The sequence below is a fragment of the Cetorhinus maximus genome, chromosome 1 (assembly GCF_964194155.1).
Source record: "Cetorhinus maximus chromosome 1, sCetMax3.hap1.1, whole genome shotgun sequence".
Taxonomy (NCBI): Eukaryota; Metazoa; Chordata; class Chondrichthyes; order Lamniformes; family Cetorhinidae; genus Cetorhinus; species Cetorhinus maximus.
The window spans coordinates 246,197,102-246,210,419 of NC_135879.1; the positions used below are offsets into that span (position 1 = coordinate 246,197,102).

At 46.1% G+C, this 13,318-nt stretch overlaps 1 protein-coding gene across 1 annotated transcript in view; it reads left to right on the forward strand.

Annotated features, from left to right (window-relative positions):
- The window catches only part of LOC144688623 (disintegrin and metalloproteinase domain-containing protein 12-like), an 812,806-nt gene that overhangs the window by 67,475 nt on the left and 732,013 nt on the right, over nt 1-13,318 (forward strand). The window contains exon 7 of the mRNA XM_078555419.1: nt 11,540-11,605. Within this exon, the coding sequence (XP_078411545.1) occupies nt 11,540-11,605 (66 nt within the window). The remainder of the gene's footprint in view (nt 1-11,539; nt 11,606-13,318) is intronic.

Consider the following 13,318-nt stretch of genomic DNA (forward strand, 5'->3'; position numbering starts at 1 on the left):
GCAACCGCGCCGCTCTGGGTTCTCACCAATGCCAGTGAGACGCTACACTGGTGGGACGTAGGGTTGCTCTGCTCACTGGCTTCCTCTGTTCTCCAGGAAGGTGGCTTCTGCGGGCTCAGGCATGGCTGCAGGCAAGACAGAGACCGACATTGTGACTGGGGGTGGGGAGGGTGTATTGGGAAGGAATACGGAGACATGGTGAACAATAGGCAACGGTGAGGTTGGAGATGGGGGAAGACAGTGTCTGAGGGGAGACTGAGGGTGGGGAAGCTGGAGCCTGACATGAAAGACTGGAATGCAAACACAGAATGGGAACCAAACTGTACCAATTGAAGGGGATACACACAGACTCTGGAATACCATTTGGGAGGTGGGGGAGCAGTGTTAGTGTGACACATGAGGGATGAGTTGCACAGGGACTCATGAAGGGGCAGGGGGTGGGGAGACTTTGTTGTTATCAGTAAAGAAGGAATGGGAGAGTTCATTGAAAAACAGTCATAGTCCCTGGCCTGGGGCCAAGTAGTCTGGATGAGAGATTGAAAGCAGTCCTGGGGCTGAGTGCATCTCATAGTCACAGAACACCCTGAGGAACTCCATGATCAGCCTGCCCTGCCCTGGGTACTTGCCTTGGTAGTCAGTCAAGGGTACTGGGCAGTTCTGCCAGGCTGAGCAGAGCATTTAGCCGCTTGGTGCCCTTTGTGCTGACCTTCAGCAGGTCCTCCCATAAAACTCTACAATCATCCTCGCTGGATGGACTCAGAGAAAACAGAGCAACATAATAGGCTCAGAGTTAACGTTTCGAGTCCTTATGACTCTTCTTCAGTCAGATGGACTTGAAACATTAACTCTGTTTTTCTCTCCACATATGCTGTTCGACCTGCTGAGTTTTTCCAGCATTTTCTGTTTATGTTTCAGATTTCCAGCATATACAGTATTTTGCTTTTTTACTAGGCTCAGACCTGGGTCCCATCACCCTCTGGATCTGAGACCAGGGATCTGTTGTCAGCCAGTAGCCCTAAGAGGTGCTTATGGACTCCCTACCATTTTCTAGGAAGTTGAAGGGGGCACCACAGTTCAGGTGCTAAAGGAACCATATCTGCAACTTCACATATGTGCCTCAGGACCCGACAAGCTGCAGCTCCCTTGGTGCACCCTTCTTCTCTTCCTATACCTTCCACAGGACCAGGTCCTTGGATGGCTTGACCGAGACAGGACTCCAGGTCATGGACCTCATGCTCCAGCCGCTTGACCCTGTCATCCTGTCTCCTTCTCGGCCCCTTTGTGTACACCTGACAGAAGATATGGACGTGAGCCTTGCCCACAACCCCCCACAGCCGCAGGGAAGGGAAGCTCCCTCTCTGCCTTCACCAGTCAGACCGGAACCAATTTAACATGTCCTGGAACAAATTGTCCACCAGCAGCATGTTATTAAAATGCCATTATTCAGACCTCACCCTTGGGAAGAACGGAATCAGCTCCGCCAACGCCAAGCAGTGGTCTGATCACAGCATCGGTTGCATGGAAGCCGCTGGAATGCAGGAGATGTATGTCTGAGAAATGTAAAGGCAGTTGATTCTGGACCTTCCTCCTCCAGACCTCGCAAAGGTGAAGACACTGGAGTCAGGGTGGAGATTTCGCCAGATGTCCACCAAGTGGTGGGACCTGAGCAGGTCCCTTCCCCACTGACGTCTGGCCGTGCGGGGAAGCAGATCAGTCCCTCACTTTGGGGTACAGTTGAAACCCCCTTGCCTCTAAGATGGACTCGCCAGTGTCAACGGAACCAAGATAATGGGCACTGGTTCAAGCAGGCGTGCTGCTGCGCTCTGACCTAGAGAGTGTACACATTCACTAGGTGAAGCGGCATGTCTCATGCTGGATGGTGACCAGGGAGGCAACATACTTTCCTGGATTCACGTTTGCAGCGATAGAAATGCCTGCCTGTGCCCCGCACTGTTGAATCACGATTTCTCTTTTCATCTTCTTCGTGCTGACTGTTGACCCTCCCCCTCAGATTGTTATGAGGTGTAGATGATATGTGCCAGGCGGACCAAACCCAGGAGGGAAATGTGGCCGCCCCATCACAACGGTTTTGCAATTTGTATTCATTACGAGATGGGTGCACTGAATTCAGAAGTAATAAATCCACCAAGTCCTTTAGAGATTTAAAAACATTAAATTAAAATATTTGTTAACAAAATAAAAGATTTCAAGCACACACATAAGGCTACAATTACTGATCTTTTTTTCATTCACGGGATGTGGGCTTCGCTGGCTGGGCCAGTATTCATTGCCCATCCCTAGTTGCCCTTGAGAAGGTGGTGGTGAGCTGCCTTCTTCAACCGCTGCAGTCCATGTGGTGTAGGTACACCCACAGTGCTGTTAGGGAGGGAGTTCTAGGATTTTGACCCAGCGACAGTGAAGGAACGGCGATATATTTCCAAGTCAGGTTGATGAGTGACTTGGAGGAGATCTGCCAGGTGGTGGTGTTCACATGTATCTGCTGTCCTTGTCCTTCTAGGTGGTAGTTGTCAACCTACTATAGTAGGTTGACACCTATTATAATAACTCCTAAAATTCTTTTTTCACCTGACTCCCAGCTACATTCCCTTCAAGGCAACGGTCCAAAAATAGATTCTGATTTAAAACAAACTCAGCAAGTTAACACAATACCCTGGACAATGAATTTCCAACAGGTTTTTGTCTAGCTTCAGTTTCATTAGATAGCAGACTTATGCACAAATGCTGGAGGCTTCATTAAGGCTATTTCATACTCTCCTGTTAGATCTTACATGACCTTCCGACACATAACCTTTCATTCTTCTATATAAATGTTTCTAGATGTTTCTAATAGTGTAGTAATAGTGGGGGATTTCAACTTCCCCAACATTAACTGGGTTAGTCATAGTGTGATAGATTTAGAGGGAGTGGAATTCTTAAAATGCATCCAGGAGAGCTTTTTAAGCCAGTACGTAGAAGGTCCTACAAGAGAGGGGGCAGTCCTGGACTTAATTTTATGGAATGAAGCCGGGCAAATGATAGAGGTATCAGTGGGAGAGCATTTTGCAGATAGTGATCCTAACTCCGTTAGATTCAAGGTTGTTATGGAAAAGGACAAGAAAGGGCCAGAGGTCAGAGTTCTAAATTGGGGGGAAGGCCGATTTTCAGAAGATCAGATATGATTTGGCCAGAGTGGACTGGGAGCAGCTACTTTTAGGTAAATCTGCGCCAGAGCAGTGGGACTCATTCAAGAAGGAAATAGGGAGAGTGCAGGGCCAACATATTCCAGTAAAGATAAAAGGTGGGACCAACAAATCCAGGGAACCCTGGGTGTCGAGGGATATACAGGATTGGATAAAGAGAAAAAGGGAGGCTTATGGCAGATGCCGAGGGCTCAAAACAGCAGAAGCCCTAGAGGAGTATAGAATGTGTAGGGGGGAACTTCAAAAGGAAATTAGGAGAGCAAAAAGGGGGCATGAAAAAACATTGGCAGGTAAAATAAAGGAAAATCCAAAGTTATTTTACAAGTACATTAAGAGTAAGAGGATAATTAGGGAAAGAGTCGGGTCCATTAAGGACCATAGTGGTAATTTGTGTGTGGAACCGGAAGACGTAGGTAGGGTTCTAAATGAATACTTTGTGTTGGTGTTCACAAGTGAGAGGGACGACGTGGGTATGGAAATCAGGCAGAAGGACTGTGATATAATTAAAGAAATTAGCATAGAAAGGGAGGAGGTTCTAAGTGGTCTGGCAGGCTTAAAAGTAGAAAAATCTCCAGGCCCGGATGAAATGTATCTCAGGCTGTTGCGTGAGGCAAGGGAGGAGGTAGCAGGGGCACTGGCACTAAACGTCAATACCTCTTTGGCCACAGGAGAGGTGCCAGAGGACTGGAGGACAGCCAATGTTATTCAAGAAGAGAGGAAGGGATAAATCAGGGAACTACAGTTCAGTCAGTCTAACTTCAGTGGTGGGGAAACAATTTGAAGCAATTCTGAGGGACAGAATGAATCTACACTTGGAGAGGCAGGGATTAATCAAGGACAGTCAGCATGGTTTTGTTAAGGGGAGGTCATGTCTGATCAATTTGATTGAATTTTTCGAAGAAGTGACCAGGTGTGTAGATGAGGGCAATGCATTTGACGCAGTCTACTTGGACTTCAGCAAGGCTTTTGATAATGTCCCGCATGGGAGACTGATAATGAAGGTAAGAGCACATGGGATCCAAGGCGATTTGGCAAATTGGAACCAGAATTGGCTGAGTGGCAGGAAGGAGAGGGTGATGAAGGAGGGGTGTTTTTGTGACTGGGTGCAGATTCGATGGGCCGAAGGACCTTTTTTTGTGCTCCCTCTATGACTCTACGTCTCTATGACTTTTTATTATGTAAATTCTGTTGATCCATAAATTTTTGTAACTGTATCTTACTCATAATTTTAAAACTTTCATGTTGTCACTATATATTGTCAGTAACCTATGGGAAAAATAAACACATTCCTTAGCCTTGCTTATCTGGCTAGCCGTAAACAGACTAGGATCCCTTTGAAATTCAAATATCCCTTCATTTATCTAAAAATACAAATTCCCTTCACACCTTACATGCTAAGCCAGCATCCATGTTTACTCATTAGCATGTCAAGCACACCTAGCTTCTTTTAATGACTTAAAGCTTGCAGTCTGCTTGACTCCAAATGTAATTAAATCACACACAGACCCAACTATACTTACCCCCATAAACCGACTTTACAATAAACCACAATAATATAATGAAAAAAATGTTACTTTCATGACAAGGTGGCTCTGCTGCCATTCAGTTGCATGCTTGATCCTGGCACCAGGAAGACAACACACCATCCTGCATTCATGTCTGCGGCCGTCTATCTATTCCCCTAACTATCAAATCACCTATCACTATCACTCTTCCGTTCTTCCTCGTACTGCCCTGTACAGCTGATCCACCTGTGGTGCAATGACCTTGGCTCTGGCTGCACTCCCAAGATGAACCATCATTCTTATTGGTATTCGGAGCTGGATGCTGGTTGGAGAATGAGATGCACTCAGGGGATTCCTGCACAATCTGTTTGTTTCTTCTTGACTGCCTAATGGTCACCCATTCCCTCTCTCCCTACATGCTCTTTAGGCTTTGGGCTGACTACGTGTATAGGCCTGACTCTCAGGAACTTTGGCTTCCCATGCTCAGATTCATGTTGGCTTTTAAACATTTCAGTGCCAAACCCGGCCAAAGAAAGGAAAATATGGTGACCTGGGCGCTTGGTTATTTTGTCTTGACTCTACCCACATCTTGACCTTGAGATCCTGCTATTTTGTTTATCTTTTAGTTCACATACAGCTATTTTGTTTTCACACTCCACTAGATTTCTGCTGAGTGTTATGTTTTGATCATGTGGTTCTTTTTGCGCCTTTCAATAAGACATTCAGTCACTGAAAGTCCAAACCACAGTTTCTCATTACGTCACTTCTCAACCTCTTTTACTCAAAGCATTGCAAGCAGGATTTAAAATATAGTTTAGTATAAGCATTAGTATATCACAGCTAATTAAAACTCCAATTTACAGTGAGTCAGTCACGACATTTAAGTTAGTTTTGTTAATTAGCAAGAAAACCTGATGTAGAGATTTTCAAGAGTTCATACCCTGTTCCTCATAATCCTTGCCTCCCCCATAGGTGAAGAATCTGTCTAATCCAGCCTTGAATATATTTATGGGCACAGCCTACACAGCTCTCTGGGGTAAAGAACTCCAAATATTCACAATCCTCTGAGGAGAAATTCCCCCCTTCACCTCCATATTAAATGGAAGACCCCTTATTTTGAAACTGTGCCCCGAGTTCTCGATTCCCCATGAGAGGGAACATCAGCACCTATCCTATCAAGCCCCCTTGAAAAGGTATATATCTAAATAAGACCACCTCTCATTCTTCTAAACTCCATTGAGGATAGGCCAAAACTACACTACCTTTCCTCACAGGACAACACCTCCATCCCAGAAAACAACCTGGTGAACCTTCTCTGAAGTACTTGCAATGTAGGGCAGGAGACCAAAATTGCATGCAATACTCTATGCGTGTTCTCACCAAAGGCCCGTGCAGTTGTAGCAACACTTGGCTACTTATATACCCCATCCCCCTCGCAATGCAGGCCAACATTCCATTTGTACCTGCATGCTAACTTTTTCTGTTTCATGTATGAGGACACCCAAATCCTTCTATCCTGCATATGGCTAAGGCATCTGCAATTTCCTTATTTATTTCCTTTAAAACCTTGGGATGGAAACCATCTGTTCTTGAGGATTTGTCACTGTTTAGTGCCATTATTTCTTTCTGTTGTGCTGCTTGTGTGTTCCTTGGGATGTCTAGAGTGGTTCCTTTATGTAATTATTGACGCAAAATAATTCTTAGCACATGCACCATTTCCTTATTTTCATTGATAATATTGCCAGTATCAATTTTCCAAGGGACCTACATTTTTCCTGACCACTCTGTTTCCCAATGAAATTGTAAAAAATCTTTGTCGATTTTCATAAACTTTACAAGTTTCTTATCATACTCCATTTTTGTAGTTCATGCTATTTTGTCACCCGTTGCTGGTCTTTGTATCTCTTCAATTTGATTGTGTTTTCCTTTGGTTTATGTTGTCCCTTACCTCTTTAGTTGTCCATGGCAAATAGAGCTCTTGGCCATTAGTATAAACTGATTCTATATCGTGTTAAATTCTTTTTTCAACACTTCTCACTGCTCTTCTGTCTTTCTCCCCGTTGACGGACTTGTCCATTTAATGTGGACAATCCCTGTCTCGATGCATTGAAGTCAGCATCAACTAATTCTAGATGGGCGGGAATAGCAGTGTTTTCCCTGCCGATCTCATTGGCGGGTTTTCGTGCCCATTTGCATGCTTCCTGCCTCGTTAAATATGCATCAACAGGAAACGTGTTGTATTGCGGGCAGGTGGCCTCTGATTCGTCCACCCTGCCATGACCTCAATGGATCATTGCCTTTGGCACCATAGTTAAAGCCCACCTGCGCACAGCTTTCTCAATGTCTGCATCCCAGAAAGAGTTAAAGAGGAGGCATTTTCACGTCTGGCAGGCAGCTGTGTGAACATGGTCATCTTCAGGTGATCCGCGTCCATTGAAAGGTCAGGCTAACTGCAGGCCGGGCATCCCATCTGTGAATGCTAGACTTCAATGTACTAGGGGTGAAGGTAACACAGAGGGCTAAGTGATCTCAAAATGCATTAACACCTGCAGAATGTCTTCAGCTGCCTTGGCCCAAATGTCACCTATCAGTATTACCATCAAAGTTACACATTATGAGTTGTTCCGTTGCTGGAGATGGATCTCTTTGAGGAGCTTTGTCAGACTGAAGGCATATTGTCATGAGTCCACTGAGGAATGTAGTCCAGCTCCTGCCTCTTGTGGGCTGCCATAGCGACTGGGATGCTTTAGAGACACTTGTAGAGGCAGCACCTTCTGATGTCTGATGCTACTCCAACACTCCAACATTTATTGGCCAACCCTAATTGCCCTTGAGAAGATGGTGGTGAGTTGCCTTCTTGAGCCGCTGCAGTCTTGTTTGTGTAGGTACACCCACAGTGCTGTTAGGTCAGGAGTTCCAGGAATTTGACCCAGCGACAGTGAAGGAACGGTGATATATTTCCAAGTCAGGCTGACGAGTGGCTTGGAGGGGAACTTCCAGGATGTGGTGTTCCCATGTGTCTTCTGCTCTTGTCCTTCTTGCAGCAGTCGTGGGTTTGGAAGGTGCTGTCTAAGGAGGGTTGGTGAGTTCCTGCAGTGCATTTTGTAGATGGTACACACTGCTGCTACTGTGCGTCGGTGGTAGAGGGACTGAATGTTTGTGGATGTGATGCTTTGTCCATGATGGTGTCAAGCTTCTTGAGTGTTGTTGGAGCTGCACTCATCCAGGCAAGTGGAGAGTTTTCCATCACACTCCTGACTTGTGCCTTGTCGATGGTGGACAGGCTTTGGGGAGTTAGGAGGTGAGTTATTCGCCATAGGATAGGAATCTCTGATAGAAGCCTCAGACCTGCTCTTGTAGCCACAGTATTTATATGGCTAGTCCAGTTCAGTTTCTGGTCAATGGTAACCCCCAGGATGTTGATAGTGGGGGATTCAGTGATGGTAATGCCATTGAACACCAAGGGGCGATGGTTAAATTCTCTCTTGGGGATGATTGTCACCTGGCACCTGTGTGGCATGAATTTTACTTGCCACTTGTCAGCCCAAGCCTAGATATTGTCCAGGTCTTTTGCATTTTGGACATGGACTGCTTCAGCCATTATATCACCATTCCTTCATCGTTGCTGGGTCAAGATCCTGGAACACCCTCCCTCACAGCACTGTGGGTGTACCTACACCACATGGACTGCATCAACTCAAAAAGGTAGCTCACTAGAACCTTCTCAAGTCAATTAAGGTTGGGCAGTAAGTGCTGGCCTAGGTAGTGATGCCCACATTCCATGAATGAATAAAAAAAAAGATGCTGACTATGACTGTGCCAACTGCGGCCCAGTTTTTTTTTTACCAGAAACCCCCGAACCAGCGGATGTAAATTTATGACCATGTCTGACACTGACACTGGACTGACTAGCTCTCCCCCTTCCCTGGACAGCCTTTGGAAGCTTGGCAATGTAAACTGAAGTACTTCTTCATTCTGCGATCCTCCTATTCTGGCCCTGACTCACTTGTGTCCTTCTATAACAAACTCTCTCCCCATTCTGGCCCCAAGTCGCTTATGACTATTTGTATGATATTCTCTCCCCATCCATGCCCCCCCCCCCAGTCATGTGTCTGAGGTCAACCTTCCCAGTCTTCCCCCACCCTGGGCCAGGCCCTTGCCCTATCTTGTCTACCCCTCCCCTGTCATACCCATGCATTCCAGCCCCTTCCCTTGCCTCTGGCTTATTTCCCCCTGATCCCTGATCAAGCACTTGCCCTCCAGCCCCTTTCCTTGCCTCTGTCTTGTCTTTCCACCACCGGCCCCCCCAAAGTAATCTTTGGGAAAAATAAACACACTGTTTCTAAACTTCACCTGGCTAGGTGACACATTTCACCCCTCCTTTGAAAACAATCTAGTCTGGTTTACTTCCCTTGACACCTATGTTTCTAAACTTCCCATGTTTATCAAATTAACACTTCAAACCTACTACCCTCTCTTCTTAGATCAAAGCACCCAGACTAGGTGCCTCTAATTCAGTTAAATCTCTCAAACACACACAGACCCATATAGACACAGACAAATCCCATTATTACTCTATTTTACAATAAATTCCAATAACATTATGAGAATTACTATACCTTCTTGACAGCTGGATTGGAAAACCACACCTACTTTAAGTTTATTCCAGACTCTGAGTGGTTTTTGTCCACAACATATCACACAAATAACATACCAGAAATGTTGGGGAACACAGGGTTTAGTGAGAGGGAGGAACTGAAAGAAATCAGTATTAGTAGGGAAATGGTGTTGGGGAAATTGATGGGATTGAAGGCCGATAAGTCCCCGGGGCCTGATAATCTACATCCCAGAGTGCTTAAGGAAGTGGCCCTAGAAATAGTGGATGCATTGGTGGTCATCTTCCGAGATTCTATAGACTCTGGAACAGTTCCTACAGATTGGAGGGTAGCTAATGTAACCCCACTATTTAAAAAGGGAGGCAGAGAGAAAACAGGGAATTATAGACCAGTCAGCCTGACGTCAGCAGTGGGGAAAATTCTAGAGTCCATTATAAAAGATTTAATAGCTGAGCACGTGGAAAACAGTGGTAGAATCGAACAGAGTCAGCATGGATTTATGAAAGGGAAAATATGCTTGACAAATCTACTGGAATTTTTCGAGGATGTAACTAGTAGAGTTGATGAGGGGGAGCCAGTGGATGTGGTTTATTTGGACTTTCAGAAGGCTTTCGACAAAGTCCCACATAAGAGTTTGGCATGTAAAATTAAAGTGCATGGGATTGGGGGTAGTGTATTGAGATGGTTAGAAAACTGGTTGGCAGACAGGAAACAAAGAGTAGGAATAAATGGGTCTTTTTCTGAATGGCAGGCAGTGACTAGTGGGGTACCGCAGGGATCGGTGCTGGGACCCCAGTTATTCACAATATATATTAATGATTTAGATGAGGGAATTAAATGTAATATCTCCAAATTTGCAGATGACACAAAGCTGGGTGGGAGGGTGAACTGTGAGGAGGATGCAGAGATGCTTCAGTGTGATTTGGACAAGCTGAGTGAGTGGGCAAATGCATGGCAGATGCAGTATAATGTGGATAAATGTGAGGTTATCCATTTTGGTAGCAAAAACAGGAAGGCAGATTATTATCTGAATGGCTATAAATTGAGAGAGGGGAATGTGCAATGAGAACTGGGTGTCCTTGTACACCAGTCGCTGAAGGTAAGCATGCAGGTGCAGCAGGCGGTAAAGAAGGCAAATGGTATGTTGGCCTTCATAGCCAGTGGATTCGAGTACAGGAACAAGGATGTCTTGCTGCAATTGTACAGGGCCTTGGTGAGACCACACCTGGAATATTGTGTGCAGTTTTGGTCTCCTTATCTGAGGAAGGATGTACTTGCTATAGAGGGAGTGCAGCGAAGGTTTACCCGACTGATTCCTGGGATGGCGGGACTGACATATGAGGAGAGATTGAGTCGATTAGGATTATATTCGCTGGAGTTCAGAAGAATGAGGGGGGATCTCATCAAAACCTATAAAATTCTAATGGGACTAGACAGGGTAGATGCAGGAAGGATGTTCCCAATGATGGGGGAATCCAGAACCAGGGGTCACAGTCTGAGGATACGGGGTAGACCATTTAGGACTGAGATGAGGAGAAATTTCTTCACCTAGAGAGTGGTGAGCCTGTGGAATTCGTTAGCACAGAAAGTAGTTGAGACCAAAACATTGTATGTTTTCAAGAAGGAGTTAGATATAGCTCTTGGGGCGAAAGGGGAGCAGGCTATTGAGTTGGATGATCAGCCATGATCATAATGAATGGCGGAGCAGGCTCGAAGGGCCGAATGGCCTACTCCTGCTCCTAGTTTCTATGTTTCTATGTTTCTATTAGAATGCAACTGCCATTCTCTGTAGCTGAACAACCTACTGACATTAAGGGACGGGAGAAGGAAAGATCAGAGTGAAACGATGGAGAAACTGAGCTATTGCTAATGTAAGCAGGTGAGTGGAGGGGAGGGGAGAATATCAGCAGGGAACAAGGAGAGAGAGGAGGGTGGCTGAGGCTGCGGAGCGAGTAAGAGAAGGGAGAGGAAAGGGCGTGGGAAAAGGAGAGAGCAAGCAGAAGAAATAGCTGGTGAATACAAAGCCCTTTGTTATGTGTTGAGTGGAGATGTTTATGGAGATGAATGGAGATGAAATAGTGACACAGGATATGGTAGAACAGCTGTGTATATGATGAATGGGCGGATCCATGTGACTTGGCTTCAGATTGGCTCCCTCCCAGCCAGGGCCACTTGTATAATTTCACCTCAAACTGATGGAGATTTTCTCTTTTTCCAGGTGAAAAGGCGTGTGATGTCAGAGATGAAGTATATCGAGATGGTGATTGTGACAGATAATAAAATGGTGAGCGGCCTCCCTGAACATGAGTCACTGAGAATTAGCATCAGCATCCACAGTACAGAGCAAGGAGCAAGACTGAAAGAGGAGCTGCAGATTAGATGATTTGAGCCTTGGGTTTTCAAAGCTGAAGAGTGTAGGAGGGAAGATTGCGGGAGATGAGAAATTCCATTAATTCTATGAAATGGCTTCGGATGGAATTGTCCCAGATTTGCACTAAGTGTGGCAGTGAGTGGCTAAAATGACGTTTTACCCATTGGCCATGATGGCGGGTTTTCATGCTGTATCGTCCCAGACCCACCACATTATTTATGCATTCCCAAGAGACACGCCGTTTTGACAGGCAAGCTCTCATTCACCAACCCACCATCACCTCGCCACCTCATCACACCGGGCGCCATATTAGGGTTAGGGTTAGGAAAGTTAAGAACAATTAGTTACTTAGCCTTGTTAATCACTGTTCACTATTGTCAATAAACTCCCAAGAATGTCTCCCTGCCTATGGCTCCTTGTTCTGATGAGCAGTGTTCCTGTCACTCAGACGTGAAACCTTTCTGCACAAGATAAAGGCAGGTGTCTCAGTCCAGGGCCTCTTCCCTGTGCTTTTTGCAGCCTTCAGACCAAATGACGGTCCGGCATCACACTCCCTGGGCATATTACTGATGCCTATACCTCAACGGTGCTTGTCATTGCTGCCAGAATGGCGTGGGCAGGCGTCACAGAGCTCCGTCATTCTCTCTGTGTGCTCTCAGCACCTTTAAGGTGGGGCTGGCCCCTATCTCTTCAGCATCTGTGACCAGTGACGCTGTGCTCCTGAAGTATTGGAACAGTTTGGCTAGGGGCACAGCAAGTTCTGGAGCACAAGCCTTCAGTTCTAATGCCGGAATATTGTCAGGGCCTTTGCAGTATCCAGTGTCTTCAGCCCTTTTTTGATATCGTGTGGAGTGAATCGAATTGGTTGAAGACTGGTATCTGTGATGCTGGGGGCCTCCGGAAGAGGCCGAGCTGGATCATCCATTCCGCACTTCTGGGTGAAGATTGTAACAAATGCTTCAGCCTTATCTTTTGCACTGATGTGCTGGGCTCCTCCATCATTGAGGATGGGGATACTTGTGGAGCCTCCTCCTCCAGTGAGTTGTTAATTGTCCACCACCATTCACCACTGGATGTGGCAGGACTGCAGAGCTTAGACCTGACCCTTTGGTTATGGGATCGCTTAGCCCTACCTATCACTTTCTGCTTATTCCATGTGACATGCAAGTAGTCCTGTGTTGTAGCTTCACCAGGGTGACACCTCATTTTCAGGTATGCCTGGTGCTGCTCCTGGCATGCCCTCCTGCACTCTTCATTGAACCGTGGTTGATCCCCTGGCTTGATGGTCATGGTAGAGTGGGGGATATGCTGGGCCATGAGGTTACAGATTGTGTTCGAGTACAATTCTGCTGCTGCTGATGGCCCACAGCGCCTCATGGATGCCCAGTCTTGGGTTGCTAGATCTGTTTGAAATCTATCCCATTTAGCATGGTGGTAGTGCCACACAACACGATGGAGGGTATCCTCAATGTGAAGGCGGGACTTAATCTCCACAATGACTGTGCGGTGTTCACTCCTACTGATACTGTCATGAACAGATGCATCTGTGGCAGGCAGGTTGGTGTGGATGAGGTCAAGTATGTTTTTCCCTTGTGGCATTTGTCCTAAGACAACTTAGTGTCATGA